This window comes from Sinocyclocheilus rhinocerous, unplaced genomic scaffold (assembly GCF_001515625.1).
Source record: "Sinocyclocheilus rhinocerous isolate Xijiao unplaced genomic scaffold, SAMN03320098_v1.1 scaffold1295, whole genome shotgun sequence".
Taxonomy (NCBI): domain Eukaryota; kingdom Metazoa; phylum Chordata; class Actinopteri; order Cypriniformes; family Cyprinidae; genus Sinocyclocheilus; species Sinocyclocheilus rhinocerous.
Genome location: NW_015660499.1, coordinates 2,006,795 through 2,023,459, shown reverse-complemented (window position 1 = coordinate 2,023,459; position 16,665 = coordinate 2,006,795). Strand labels below are relative to the sequence as shown.

The 16,665-nt window shown below is 32.0% G+C and overlaps 1 protein-coding gene across 3 annotated transcripts in view; it reads right to left on the bottom strand.

Moving 5' to 3' along the window:
• Positions 1-3,151: 3,151 nt before the first annotated feature.
• The window catches only part of LOC107725136 (ras-specific guanine nucleotide-releasing factor RalGPS1), a 132,740-nt gene continuing 119,226 nt past the window's right edge, over positions 3,152-16,665 (bottom strand). For 2 of the 3 annotated variants that reach the window (XM_016534293.1, XM_016534294.1), the window contains 9 exons: positions 13,764-13,890; positions 12,523-12,674; positions 11,207-11,255; positions 9,157-9,219; positions 6,651-6,756; positions 5,533-5,625; positions 5,257-5,362; positions 5,015-5,106; positions 3,152-3,662 (listed from right to left, as the gene is read on the bottom strand). In XM_016534293.1, coding sequence (XP_016389779.1) covers positions 3,633-3,662; positions 5,015-5,106; positions 5,257-5,362; positions 5,533-5,625; positions 6,651-6,756; positions 9,157-9,219; positions 11,207-11,255; positions 12,523-12,674; positions 13,764-13,890 — 818 coding nt within the window. In that variant the 3' untranslated portion in view covers positions 3,152-3,632. The remainder of the gene's footprint in view (positions 3,663-5,014; positions 5,107-5,256; positions 5,363-5,532; positions 5,626-6,650; positions 6,757-9,156; positions 9,220-11,206; positions 11,256-12,522; positions 12,675-13,763; positions 13,891-16,665) is intronic. The other variant, XM_016534295.1, reaches the window with a different exon arrangement.

Here is a 16,665-nt window from a genome sequence, read left to right as displayed (position 1 = left end):
AAACGCCTGTGAAAAATCAATATGGAAGATTACTTAATCACAGATAAAGTGGGCAAAATTGCATGACTAATATTTTCCTGACTTACAAACAAAATCACGAGATAAAATAAATTATATATATATATATATTATGGAAGAGAAAATAAATGTACAGGTGCATCTCAATAAATTAGAATGTCATGAAAAGTTCATTTATTTCAGTGTTAAATAAATTCAATGCAAAAAAATACAAACAAACAAAAACACTCACGTACCTTGACCACATAGTTTGTTCCATTCACAATTTGAGAGGAATAGACCAAAGGAATGTAAACCTTCGAATCACTTCCATTTACAACATTGTCCTCAATCTGTTTCCTCATCTGAATAAACAGATAAACATTATTATTATAGTAACACATTACAATAAGGGACATTTATTAACACAATGTAGTTAACCGCATTAGTAAACAAGCTAATCTATATATTTAGACATGCTTTGAATATTGTACATCAGTTTTGATAAATTCAGAGTTTAATCCAGAATGATTATTAATCTATATGGTATTAAAGCTGAATTTATTACATAAGGCAGTTTTGTCCAGGGAAGTGTTTTCTGCAACCTTTACATGTTTAGAATTTTGTGCACAAAACGAAGTGTTTTTGTCTTTCTGCATGCAAAATGCATAAAGTGTAAATGCATCATAGTAGAAATATTGTATTTTGTTAAATAATTCCTTCAATGGATGAAATTAAGTACACTTGTCACCTCATTGTAAAGTGATGATTTCTTACATCATGAATAGCCTTTCAATTCTTGAAAAATGTTCAGCTTCAAGCAAGCGAGCAACTTTACATGTCCTCTCCAGCATAAAGCATTTTGACTACTGGTTTCTGAAAAACATAATATTAATAATAATAATAACACCTGGTCATTAACCAGGTTACACAAAACTGATACTTACCTGAGCTTCATGTCCAGAGCAAATCACAAGAGAACCTGGAAGAGAATACAGACTGCATGAAAGAGTGACAAAAATAAGATTAAATATATTAAAATGTAGCTAAAATCTCTCTCTCACACACACACACACACACACACAAAACATACCATCAGTCTTCTCGAGACCAGAATCTGTAATCACAAATCACAGATCCTTCCCATCCTCATCCGCCTGAACTACTGATAATGTCCTCGGATAAAATAAAATAATATCTTATCCTAACCTCCTAAAAATCAAATGAAATGTGAAAACATCATACACCAAGACAATCGTGTGTTCACTGGCATTTAATGTTTGTACAGAAGAATCAGCCTTTTAGCTGATGAACCGCAATGTACCACGATGGCAAACAAGAAATAATTTAGCAACATATTTACATGGCAACACAACGAGAGTTCATTCACAGTTCCAGCAGAAACAAACATAACATACATGCAGTGCTGCTGTACATGTGTGTTTCGTTCTGACATCCTCATGTGAAAGAAAAAGCTTGTGGCCTTAAAACAAAAACAGTGGCCTATTTCAAGCTGAATTCATATACAGAAAGGCAAACTGATGCTAGATAAATAATACTCTCAACACAGAACTAGTGATCACTATCAGGAGTCAGTTCACAAATTATTATACTCCGAGGAGAAACCTGACAATTCACTGTAAAGGGATAGTTCATCCCAAAATGAACATTTTATTATTATTTACTCACCCTCATGTTGTTTCAAACCTGTACTTTTTATATTTACATTAATTGCGATTAATTGCATCTAAAATAAATGTTTTTGTTTACATGTGTGTACTGTGTATATTTATTATGTATTTATAAATACACACATGCATGTATATATTTCAGAAAAATATGTTGTGTTTATATATTAAATATATTTATATATAATATAAATTATATGAATATAAATATATACATGTAAATACATTTGTGTTTATATAAACAAAAACGTATTTTTCATGCGATTAATCGCGATTAATCGTTTGACGGCAATAGTAATATTTCAAGTACAAGTATATGCAAAACTGTATTCTGGAGTCATGATTTGGATGACAGCACTTTTATTGTTTTTAAATTGATTTTTTGGGGGGTTGAACTGCTGCTTTTATGGAAAAGGTTGCATGACGATACTCTCAAATGCTTCATTTTGTGTTCATTTGAAAATAAATCATCAAACTGGTTCAAACAACACGAGAAGGCGCAAATATTTAAAGCTTAAAAAAATTATTTAAAGCTTGTGACTTTATTTTCAAGTACATTTTAAGCACAGTTTAATTGTATTAAAATATAAAAAAGTGCAATAATATCCATAAACATAAATTAAAGGCAGTACAATAAATATGACCATGATGTATAAATATTAAAAATTTAAATGATGTGTTTTTGTTTGTGTTACAGTAATGAGAATTTGAGGGTTAAATGTGCTTAATTGTCATGAAAATAATGTCAAAGCACAAGCCTATATTTAAGCCTATAAATACCTTAAAAGTAGGCTTAACTTTCTTTAAGCAAAATATTATTGCTTATTTCTTTCTATTCACTTTTGGGGTAAGATATGACGTGGACAATTTTTTGACAGGTTTTGTGAGAGTTGCCCAGTAAGTCAAAAGATGCAGTTCTTGTTTTTGTGAGATGGGCTAAATGAAAAATAAACTCTGGTTTTAATAGTGATTGTGTTGCGTGTTATAAAAATTGTATTCTCCAGTTAATGTAGATGGAAACCTATCAGATGTAACTTCTTGTTTTTAACATATTTCAGCTGGTTCAAGTTGTGAGTTGTGAGCAAAACCTTCATTTGACAGGAGAGGCGTAATAATTAGTTAATACTTAAAGCCCAAAACAAGCTTTCATGAGTATAAAACGACTAGAACAGAAAGTGGATTCAGAATCTCTGATGTAAACAAGTCACACTCACAAACCTCCTTCAGCCAGCATCATCACATCTTAACATTAACCAGAAATCAAAATCACTGTGCTGGAAGGAGATGTGATTAGTCTGTAACTAAACCGCTCTTAACCAGTGAGTATCATTAGCTGGTTTAAAGGGGTCATATGATGCATATGAATGTGTTTTTTTAACTTTAAACCGCATAAACACATTTCATTACACCAAATACACAAAATAATGTTCTTTTTAGCAGCATCATATGACCCCTTTAAGTCTTTTTTCCTGATCCGGCTGTGGTTTGTTTTGTAGGAGCTAATTAGTTTGGCTTTTTATTCTTCTGCTACAGGCGACATGTTTTCTCTTTCTCTCTAAAACTGACATATATCACCACGAAAATGCCCATCTCAAGCTTCTGTTTCTTCACTGAAGCCACACAAACACCTTGAGATCCAAAAGTCTCCATAGAAAAGACACCATGGAGCTGGAACGGCCAAACTCCCCTCTCTTCCTACAGTCCCACATACTAGTGCTCAAACCTCCTCGTCCGGCTCTGTAACAGACATCGTGATGTTAGATGTGTCCGGCGGCTCACGGCGGGCCAGTGGATCAGAGCGAGTCCGGTGGCTCAGTGGACTCTTCAATAATGAAGGATTTTTTCTATTTTTTTTTATCCTTTTGCTGAACCAAACACATCCTTCTCCATCTCTGTAGGCCTTTGGCACCTTCTAAATGTCTTCAGGCAAGAGTTGCACAAGTCTGTTTACTCAAACGACATGAGATTCGCTGGTATCTAGAGTGAAAAGAGCAATCACAGCGTTATGCAATTATAGTTGATCTGTTCACAGCAGCTGAACGATATGACAACTTGATGCATTACTATAGATCTCATTTAATCAGATTAAAAAAAAAATATATTAAATACATATCAATTAATATAAATACACTAACATTCAAAAGTCTGGGTAAGATTTTTGTCTCATCTGCTGGCCAAGGCTGTATTTATTTTAATAAAAAAAAACGTAAAATCAGTAATATTGTGAAATATTATTGCAATTTAAAATACCTGATTTCTATTTGAATATATTGTAAGATGTAATTTATTCTTTCTATCATTACTCCAGTCTTCACTCTCACTTTTGATCATTTTAATGCATCCTTGCTAAATTAATTTTTCAAAATAAAATAAAAAAATCTTGTTGACTCCAAACTTTTGATCAATAGTGTACTTATATAATGTACATACATATATGCATATACATTTATATAAAATAAATAAATCATACAGGTTAAATACAAATATGAACAACATCTTGACACATTAAAATACAATATTAAAACTAATAAGCATTTCATAAAGTGCTGCTGTCCATATTAACTTCATTCACTTGATCTTCCAACAAAAATAACTCTATTGTCCTATACGTGACCCTGGCCTACAAAACCAGTCATAAGGGTCATTTTTTTAAAATTGAGATTTATACATCACCTGAAAGCTGAATAAATAATCTTTCCATTGATGTATGGTTTTGTTAGGATATGACAATATTTGGCTGAGATACAACTATTTGAAAATCTGGAATCTGAGGGTGCAAAAAAATCTAAATATTGAGAAAATTGCCTTTAAAGTTGTCCAAATGAATTCCTTAGCAATGTACGTATATTACTAATCAAAAATTAAGTTTTAATAAATTTACAGTAGGAAATTTACTAAATATCTTCATGGAACATGATCTTTACTTAATATCCTAATGATTTTTGGCATAAAAGAAAAATCTATAATTTTGACCCATACAATGTATTGTTGGCTATTGCTACAAATACACCCCAGCGACTTAAGACTGCTTTTGTGCTGCAGGGTCACAAATACACTCTCAGAAAAAAGGTACAAAAGCTGTCACTAGGATGGTACCCTTTCAAAAGGTAATCATTTGTACATTTACCCCTAAAAGGTGCATTTTAGTACCTTAAAGATGCATATTTGTATCTAAAGTGCACATATTAGTATCTAAAAGTATCTTTTGAAAAGGTACTGGTCCAGTGACAGCTTTTGTACCTTTTTTTCCTGATACTGAACTGGTAGTTATTGTGAAAAAAGCTTTTGTTCATGCCATCCAGTCCTAATGAATCAGTGGTTGTTGATACCTGAGGTCTTCTTCTCCGACACGCCTCCTCCAGGTGTTTGTGCCACATGATCGCAGTGAACCGATCGCTAGTCTGAAACTTGTAAACATTCCCTGAGAAACACAGACATTCTGCTTGAGTTATGCATACAAAAACAAACAAACATATTCACTATAATTCATTGAACAATGACTAAATGAGTAATTTTGTGAAGACTGTCATTATAAAGGCACTAAAGGAAACCCTCAGTGAATCAGATTGACCTTTGTCAGGATGGTTGAGCTGAAAGATGTTGGGTTGAGCCGGATCATCCGGCAGCACCACCATCCAGCCCAGAACACACACTTTCTTACACGGCGAAGACTTGTACTGTGTTATACAGAGTAAGATTCCATAAAATTTTATTTTCATATCAAATGATACTTTTTTCTTCATTTTTCATTTATTTAAAAATAAATAAAATGTATTCTTATAATAATGTATTATTTATTTAAATGTATAAAAAATGGAATTGCTGTGCGATTCTTTGCATCACTCACATGTTTCCGTTCTGTGGCTCGCAGAGCTTTGGATCCGTAGAATATGAGAGTGGAACCACAAAGTGTGATCCAATACCGCGTCCACGAGGCAAGCTGAATAAAAGACAACCAAACAAAACATATGAAAAATGATGCAAACTGAACTAAACAGAGCTGGGCAATACTCTCTAAATATATATGTGATATCTAAATTGCTGTAGCTCAAAGAAGAGAGCATGGCACCAATGTCAGTGTTTAATTCCTAGTGAATGCATGAACTGATCAAATGTTTACCTGCAATGCAATGTAAGTATCTGGCAAACACATTCATGGAAATGAAGGGATATCTTTTGGGATTTTATTTTTAGATACACCGATGAATGAAGAAACAGACTTTGGATTGATCTTTTTCGATGTTTAGTTTTTGTATGTGTTGATCACTAGATGGAGTGCTTGAGTCAAATATTCAAAGCCACAGTGACACACCTGCTGGTCAATGTGAAGGTTTTCTAAAATATTGTCATGAATCTTTTACCAAATAAAGTTAAAGCTAAAATTTGGCCCTATACATTGGACATTTTTGAAAAATAAGGCATTTTAATAACTAATAACATATTCATTGCTGATAACTGAAATGACTGAACCTAAACACAGGAGCATGATAAAATGCTAATTTAAAACAAAAAATCTTAGACGGACTTGGAGGTTTATATTTTAAATATACATTTCTTAAAATGTGAAATATGTGAATGCATTTTCTTGGACTGGAATATATGGCCAACATATATTTTTAAACTCATATATTATATATATATTAAAAAATATATTAATATCCCACATATTTTAACAAATATATATTTTTGGCCATTTTTGGTGATAATTTAAAATATACAGTATATATATATATACATAAAATGTATGATGTATAGGATGTTGAGGGCAGTTGCATTAACCCTTTAAAAATATGTGATCTGCATGCTGCCATCTTTGGCCATAAGTACAGTTTCTGGAGGCATAAATGTCATGTATGCACAATTTCAAAGCAAATTCATAAATATCTTTATATACTGAATATTGGCAAATGCTGAAAAATATTTAACCATAGTTTTTAAACTCATTTTTGTTCCCTTCCTGTTCACCTTGGGTTTCCTGCCCTCCTTCAGCAGGGTTTTCCTCTTCAGCGGCCCCTGCATCGTGACTCCACCCGACTCTCCGTGAGCCAGACTGGACTCTGCTACTGACGGACTGCACAGAGGGAATCACATTAGCCCAACACCTTCACCGTGTGTGTGTGTGTGTGTACTGCTGCAGACGTTCCAGCTCGCATCTGATGTGAGGATGTGATGGAGCTGCTGGAGAGCTCAGGCTGAGGTGAAGTGTGAGTTTGAGAGAGTAAAGAGAGCGCTGATGCAGGACAGAAAGCTTCCCCTTCAGCCACTCACAAGATATCGGCTCGGTTTCAAAACCTAGTGAGCTTTTCATATACACACTCTCAATGTGAAGATTGTTTCAAAAGGTAAACAGCATAAATATGCAGCTTTCTAAGAGTCTATTCTGGATGAATTTCTCAAATTTTAATTAATTTAACAAAAAAGGGAAAAAAAATTCTATTTTACGCAATATTTGGTTTTAACATGTTTAAAATTTAATTTAAAATACCAGTTAATATCTGAATTTCCACTGAAGACTTGCACTACCCTTCTTCCTACACTCTCAAACTGATATATTTGCATATATATCTGGATTAGCGCTGGGCAACGACTAATCGCAATTCCAAAATAAAGGTTTTGTGTACATAAAATGTGTGTGTGTGTGTACTGTGTATATTTATTATGTATATATAAATACACACATGCATGTATATATTTAAGAAAAATATGTTGTGTTTATATATATTACATATATTTATATATAATACAAATTTTAAGAATATAAATATATACATGTTAATACATGTAAATATTTTCAAAATATATACTGTATGTGTTTGTCTTTATATATACACAATAAACATACACAGTACACACACATATGTTATATAAACAAAAACTTTTATTTTGGATGCGATTAATCGCGATTAATCGTTGCCCAGCACTAATCTGGATATATTGTACAGTGTATGCAAATATATTGGTTTCATGTATTATGAATGACTACAAATCAACCATTTCATACAATCACTGTAGCACTCTATTGAGTCGAGTCTCCTCACTTGCATCACACTTGCATTGCTTTCTAGAAACTTGGCTTTGCTTTGAATAAAAGCGTCTGATAATACAAGGTTTATCTTTCAGATGCCACAGACTGCCAAATACGATCTGTCTAAAATTTAAAAGGCAGCTATATTTCTTCCAGATTTTCATATAGTTGTATTTCGGCCAAATATTGTCCTATCCTAACAAACCATACATCAATGGAAAGATCCGTCAATCAAAAAATTTACCCTTATGACTGGTTTTGTGGTCCAGGGTCACATATATAGACCAAAATTATAATGTGAAAAATTAATATCATAAATGTGTATTTTTTTAATATTTAGTTTCTATTACAATATAATACTTTTCCTTTTATTCACTATATCACTGTACTGTTTAGAGGCATTATTTATTTATTTAAATGTATTTTATTAATTTTTTTAACATTTTTTATTTAAAAAAAAAAAAAAATTCTAATTTACTAATTCATCTAATTGACTTATGTAATCTACTCTTTATAACATATTTATTTTAACCTAATTATTATTATTTACTTTAATCTATTCTCTGTTGTTTATTTTCATCCAAGTTATTGTTTATTTTAATCAACTTGTTAGTTTAATTATTCTGAATCTAATTTAATTAATTTTATTATTTGTTTACTATTTATTTTAAGTAGTTTCTTTATTTAATGTTATTTTTTAATGATTTAATTATTTTTACATTTTTATGCTGTTTTTCATTCAATTTTGCTGCAGAGCCCAGTTTGAAACCCCCTCTACTAAATGACTGAATGTGAATGTAAATGTGAGGAGCTCTATTTGAGTGCTGCCCATGTACAGTGTCACACTAGTTAGGATGCTACATCAGAAGGAAGCCGTCTAGGTAGACAGGACAGGGCAGTGGACCACAAGCCCACAGGTTAGGTTTTGGACCAGAGCTTTTCTCTTCTATCCACCTTATTTTTCCCGTAAGAGTGGTAAATTGAATGTGTCTGGCTTCCGGTGTCAATGTTTAGCTGTACAAAACAGCTCGTTTTGCTGCTTGATATTGCAAACTGGTGTGTCTTACCATGTTATTTTAATGTATTATCTTAATTATGAACACACTGGTTTGTAGTGCAAACAGTTTTACCGTTTACTGCACATTGTTATTCTTCTCGTTATTTCCCTTCAGTGGCTAATGAACCGGACGTCTCACACATTCACAGAAAATGGCTAACTTCCAACTTTGAAAAATAAGGTGGATAAATACAGTTCTATAACCATCCTGAGATGATGACACTCTGACAGCTGGACAAAGAGAGAGCAGATGACAGACATGACAGTCTAAACCAGAAAAGAGAGGGAAACTGGAATGTTAAAGAGGAGACGCTGCATGCCAAGACAGGTGAACCCGATGCCCCAGAGGAATGGAGGAGGTGACCTTTGACCCAGGCAGGGGTTTGTACCTGTGGGCATGGCTGCGGAGAGGAACCCTCCAGTTAGGGCCCAGAGTCGCGTACATGCGGCCCCTGTTTGCACAGTCGCCACAATGAGTTCAAGCCACACTGATACTACAGATCTCTAAATGGTCTAAATTGGATTACACAGTTTTAACATAAACATGAACTTAAAGGCACAATATGTAATTTTCACCGCTGGATGGTGTGTATTCAAAATAAACAAATAGACAGAGGCGTAGTTTGATGACGCCTTCTAGTGGTTTTTAGATATTTTAATAAAAAAATCTTACATATTGTGCCTTTAATGTGATATTTGCCAGTCATACATAAACAGGTGGGAGTTCTGCACTCCCCCCCAAAAATAAATAAATATATAAAATAAAATAAATACAAAAATAAAAATTAATTGCTTAGATTATTATTAACTACATGCATCTATTTTAACACATTTAAATAATAATTTCAAGATAAATGTATTCAAATGGCTTAGAATTAACATAAATTTTAGTATAAATCTATGAAAGCCCATTTCTGCCACAGAATAATAATAAAAAAGGTAATTGCAGCTTTTGATCTCAAAATTCTGACTTTTTCCCTCTGAGTTTAACCATGTAATTACTTTTTTTTTTTGAGTTCTGAGAAAAAAAGCCAGAATTGCCAGATACAAACTCAGAATTGCGAAATATAAACTACGAATTCGGACTTTATTCTCACAATTCCTAGTTTATATCTTGTGATTCTGAGTTTACATTTTGCAATTCTGTTTTTTTTCCACCATGGAATAAGAGATGAAAAGGTAATTGTGACTTTTCGTCGACTTTTTTTCTTGCAATTGCTAGTTTATATCTCACAATTCTCTTTATCTCAGAATTGCAAAAAAAAAGTCAGAATTTTGGGGTAAAGTGTTAATTTACTTTTTTTGTGTGTTTTTTTATCCCGTGGCGGAAACAAGCTTTCATACACATCTGTTCATTGTGTTCACAGTTAAATTTATGAAACTGAAACAAATTAGATTTATTGATGATATATAAATATATAAACCTGGTTATTGTGCATTTAAAACTTTCAGTTTGTTTGTACAGAACTAATGTATGGCTGACAAATATGCATCACATTCATTTGTTTAATTGTTCAAACTTGAATGGAAACAGATGAAAATTCATATGCAATTCAAATACATAAATCTTAAATCCAGGCCTAAATATTTTGTTTGAGAAGATACACGGACTCTCTCTGACAGAATTGAATGAGAACTGAATAAAATGTTTATTTTAAAATGTATAAAATGTTTATTAGACCCATTTTTGTTTCAGTAGTTGTGTTACTGTGTTTTGCTATTTGTATGTATATCAATGCGCTTTCCTGTGAAATGGACATACAGTGGGTACGGAAAGTATTCAGACCCCCTTTTAATGAGGAAAAAAAAATGAACAAATGATTTTAGCAAATGGCTGCAATATAACAAAGAGTGAAAAATTTAAGGGGGTCTGAATACTTTCCGTACCCACTGTATATAGATGATAACATTTATATACATTTATAACTGGAAACGATAAATGATCAACAACAAAAACAATCAGTACTGTTGAGCTAGGAAAAATGAAATAAAACTCATTAATTTTAGAAATCTCATTTCTACACTTCCAGAATGGAAGAGTTGCATGGCAGTTCATCTTATGAAGGTTATACAGTAACACTTTACAGTACAGTTCACATGAACAAACGAGTGAATAATCAAAATACTTCTAAAGCATGTATCTTAGTTAATGCTAATGTCAACATTTACTAATACATTATTAAAAATCAAAAGTTCTTTTTATTACTATTATTTAATGTGCCAGAACTAACAATGAACAGTTTTATTTTCATTAACTAATATTATCAAGTACTTGAAGTACATGTAATGCTCATTTAAGTTAGTTAATGCATTACTTAACGTTAACTAATGTGACATTATTTTAAAATGAAACCGGTCAGATAATGAAATAAAAAATGCAGCTCTTATTAGCAGATGATGTTTAGACATAAAAACACGACAAAACAGACAGAGTCTCACCTCTCGAGCCCCGGAGAAAGATCTTCACAGAACGAACTCTGACTGCTGCCTGAGAAAACACAAACCAAACAAACCTCACAACCGTTTCCATCTGAGCACAAATCAGATGTTCTCTCATCACTGACAGTGATAATCAAACAATAAGGTACAAAAGGACCTCAAAGACCTCATTTAAAACACCAAAGACATAAATTTTTATTAAAATGTTATTTCAATAATCTACATATATAGGTGCTGTGAAGTGACATACATTTTACTGACCAATCAGCATGCAGGATCAGAAATATATTCTGGGTACAACACAAAATTAGCTGTGGAAGAATGTTAATAACTCTTAATTTTGACTTCCTGCAGATACAATCTTGCACTTATACTATGGAAGTACATTGTGCCAGGCATTGAGAAACTGAAGCCACAAGACTTGCATGAGTTCGCACGGGATCCGTGTGCTAGATTCTCTTACTGATTTTCTCTTTGTAAAGTTACATTTAGTCTTTCAACTCTGTTGCCATGGTGATATAATAGTGTTCTGTTCCTTTTGCACAATGCATGCAATGATATCAGAAATCTGTTCTCACGAATGACATCAGAAATAGATAACCAGATCATCCAAACTAGTACAGTAGTCCCACCTCAAATATGAGCATTTAGATACTTTACAGATGAAATTTCAAGGAGGGTTTTACTGAATCCTCTTTATATTTATATTAAATTACTGACTTTACATGCACATATGCTGTAAATTCATGTAAAGCAATATATTTGACATTATATGGCAAATGTTGTCTGTGTGACTGTAAATTGCATCTTACAGCTCTATATATTAAGTTGGATATATTAAGCGATTTTAAACGATATATATGTGTGTGTGCATATATATATATATATATATATATATATATATAATATAAACAACTTGATTTTCAGTAAAGCTGCTTTGAAACAATGTGTATTGTGAAAATAACTAGACAAATAAATTGGACTAGACTAATTCATGCCACTGCTTTAACAATAATAATAAAGCTTCACATTTATTTTTTTAAATAGTCCAGAATGCTAGATGTGTTTGCTTTCAAGCGCATTATTTAACCACATTTTTATGCATTTTGTTTTTTTCATTTTAAACTGAGGGCTGATTCAAAATGATTTTCTGCTGTAATTAACATTATGTCACCAATACCCTTTTGGGGTAGGGGCGTGTTTGTTTTGGTGATTTCAAATATCAACATTGGCTACCAGAAATCACTTACTCTGCCTTTAAGATGCATTAAAGCAGGCACATTCCTTAAATACAATGTGCAGGCTTGTGCTGATACCTATAGAGATGCCGTTGGACACGGATGAGCTGTGTGGGTTGTTCCTCGCTGGACTCTGGGACTCCAGGAAGCTGTCGTCCAGCAGGTGACGTGGTTTCTCTGTGGGGAACGTCGCACTTTTACTCTCCACCACACCGAAATGCCACATCATACTGTGAGAGACAGTCAGAAAAGCATCATGAGGCATGAGATTGTGTAACACCGAAAGTTTCCAGGGAGAAGTACGTTTGACAAACTAAATGCTAAAGTGCTTAAGATTTAATGTTTAGTATGCAGTTACACTAACGTTCAAGTTTGGGGTTGGTAAGATTTTTTTTTTTTAAATGTTTTTGAAAGACGTCTCTTCTGCTCACCAAGGCTGCATTCGTTTGATTAAAAATGCAGTAAAATAGTAATATTGTCAAATATTATTACAATTTAAAACCACTGTTTTCTATTTGAACATATGTTAAAATGTAATTTATTCCTGTGAATTTTCAGCATCATTACTCCAGTCTTCAGTGTCACATGATCCTTCAGAAATCATTCTAATATGCTGCTCAAGAAACATTTCTGATTATTATCAACTTTGTTACTTAAAATAAATGTTAAGTGGAATTAAATAAAATATAAATATATGAAACTTTTTTGTTAATGTCAATTAGTTGCCATGGTAACATTTCTTATAATTTAGCTTAACTTGATTTACTAAAATAACTACTGAAACTAACTAAAACTGGGGGAGGGGGGAACATCTATAGAGGTTTATATAGAGGACTATAGGGGCTAAAAAACTATAGAGGTTATATGTGACCCTGGACCACAAAACCAGGGTCATTATTATATAAAATATTATATAAAATAATGTTATATAACATTTTTTAAAAACAAAACTACAAAAAGTGCAATAATAATAATTATAATGCTTTACATTTATGCTTTTAAATATTCCAGAAAGCTGGGCCTCTGTACTCTGAAGTGCATGACTTTAAATACGTTATATTTATTTATTTTGAAACTGAGGGATGATTCAATATGATTTGAAGAATATTCAAAATCATAATTAAGAAATTAAGAAAACAGCATTTATTTAAAAATAGAAATCTTTTGTAACATGTCTTTACTGTCACTTTTGATCAATTTAATGCATCCTTACTGAATAAAAGTATTAATTTCTTTCCAAAAATCATACTGACCCTAAACTATTGATCTAAATACAGTATGTAAGTGTGTGTGTATACGTATGAAGAGACAAAACAGACGCGTTTCCGAGGCTGTGGCTCTTCCTGTGGCGTGAGGGCGGCGGGGTGGGAATATGAACCCCCACAGTGGCGTCAGGGCAAGTGGGCCGTCGATTATACCTGACCGATAAACACAACTCAGACGGACCTGGATGAAAGAGACAGAGAGAAAGAGAGAAAAGCAGAATGAGTTTAGCTCTGAACATGCCTGATTGTTCTCAGTGTCACACTCAATGAAACATAATGAAAGAAAACACGTGGAGGCTCTGCTTTAGCAATCACAGCCGCAACACAAATGTTAACATTCTCTAGTCCTCTTGAGGGAGACCGATTCAACGCAGCGATGATTATTCAGTCCTGAGAGAGGATCCCCAGAGTAACGGCATCCACATGTTCCCGTCAGTGAGGCTTTCTGAGGCCTCGCTCGCGTGCTTTTCTTCTACTGCACCATGAAAATTAGCTCTATAACTTTAGAGGCATTAGTAAACCAGTATTTTAGTATTGTTATACTATTATATTATTTATTCATATTTAGAATTTGCTTTTATTTTTTCAGTTTATATTTTAATTTTAGTTTACTTTATGTGCTTTTTAAAATATATATTTTTTCATTTCAATTTAGCTTTCATTTAATTTATTTTATTTTATTTCAGTTCCACATTTACATGACACCGGTGTTTTAGTATTATTTATATGCTATTATAGTATCTATTTATATTTCTAATTAGATTTTTTTTACATTTTCAGCTTTAATTTTAGTTGTAGTAATTTTTATTTATTTTTATTAATAAACTTGTATATTTTTATTTTTTTATTAATATTTCTATTAAGCTTTCATTCTTTTTTTTAAAATTTTATTTCCGTTTTACGTTTACATGTGACCAGGGTTATTTTCATATTATTTTTTAGTAATTTAGTAATATTATATTTTATTGTATTATTATTATTATAGTTTGTTTGAATAATAATAATAATAATAATAATAATAATAATAATAATAGTATTAGAATAGAACTATTATTATAGTATTTCTTTATTAGCTTTTATTTTTATATTTTAATTTGACGTTTTAGTAATTTTGTTTTTGTCATTTTTATTAATTTTGTAATATTTCTATTTAGCTTTTATTTATTTTTATTTAATTTACATTTTACATTTACATGCGACCAGTGCTATTTTAATATTATATTTTTGCATTACATTTTATTACATTATTATTATTATAGTATTTAGTAATATTTTGAATTAGCTTTTATTTTTATATGTTTATTTTCATTTCACTTGAAGTTTTAGAAATTTTGTCATTTTTATTATCATTTTTAAATATTTTAGCTTTTGTTTATTTTTTTATTTCCGTTTTACATTTACGTGCAACCAGGGTTGTTTTAGCACTGTTTATATACTATTTTTTTCTTTTTATATGATCAGTTTTCATTTTAATATTAGTTTAAGCTTTAGTAATTTGAATGCATTTTTGTCATTTTTATTATTTTAAGTTTTAAGTTTAAGATTTCCGTTGAATGTTTCAATTTTATTGCAATGACCGAAAACAAATTTTAATAGTTTTCTTTTGGAAAACAGTTTGGAAACGGATCATTAGCAATGCAAACATTGAGGACGATTTCTCTTTCAGTTGCTCATAACTAACAGTAGAATACTTTGACATGTAACTAATAGTGCAGATGCAGTTCAGCATATTTACATATTTACAGAAGATGCTTTTATCCAAAGAGAAAATGGAGTATAACTGTTATTTGTGTCAAAGTCTGAACAGTTCACATGTTCACATGGGTTACTTAAAGCAATAGTTCATCCAAAAATAAAAATTCTGCCATGATTTCTCACCCTCATATTGTTCCAAACAATGACTTTCTTCCAAAATATCTTTTGTGTTTGACATAAGAGAGAAAGTCATAGTTTGGAGGCACAGCAGGGTGAGCATATGTTTGGGTGAACTATCCCTCTAAACTTCATTATCTCATCAAATGAACCCATCAGAGAGTCTCAGACTCCCGAGTTTTCCACAGTGGACAAAAACACCTTCAGGCATCATGGGAAAGTGGAAACAATGCAGGACAGCATGCTGAGACACTTACACACCAGAAGACACATTTAATGGAGCGACTGGAGCCTTAAACCGTCATCGTTCTCTTCCAGTCTGGCTCAGACGACGGCTTTACACCGTGTTTCTCATATTATGTAAATACCTGAATGCTACAGTAGGCGCGTTTAGGAAACGATCTTCACCTGGTTCTTGTTAAAAGCTTCATTAATGAGTCTGACTACCAGCTCATGAAATGAACACCTCATTCGGAGTGGATATTCCATCTGACAATGAAAACGGCACGATGGCGAGAGATTTGATTCGACGCAGGTGTTTCTGGAGCGTCATGGAATTAGAACATGGATCTTTAGTAGTAGTAACAGCGATTAAATGTAAAATGCAATTAAATGTAAACATGTGCTCTGTGGTATGGAGCTACTTTTGTGTTTTATGCAATAAACCTACTTTGTTTGAGAGCAACATGAATGATATAGTAATTAAAAAATAAAAGACTATAAACTAAAAATCTTTTTAAATCTGTTTCTAATTGCAAAAATAAAATACTTGATAAAATGATTGATCTCAACTCGTTTTTTTAATACAACGTTATATATATGTATGTATGTATACATATATATGTGTGTGTGTGTTTATACTGTATATCAGCCTATAAGCATAAATACAGCAATTCATTCTACATTTTTCCACAATATTTAAAAATAAACTATTTGAAAAGGTATCAATTTTAAAAACAAAAAATTGAACTAGATAGAAAGTATCTGTAAAATAAATTACAGACTTAGACTTGAGACAGCAACTTCTTGTTTGTGGGGCTCTCAGCGCTTCAAAATAAAAGTTTCACTCATGACACGATCAAAC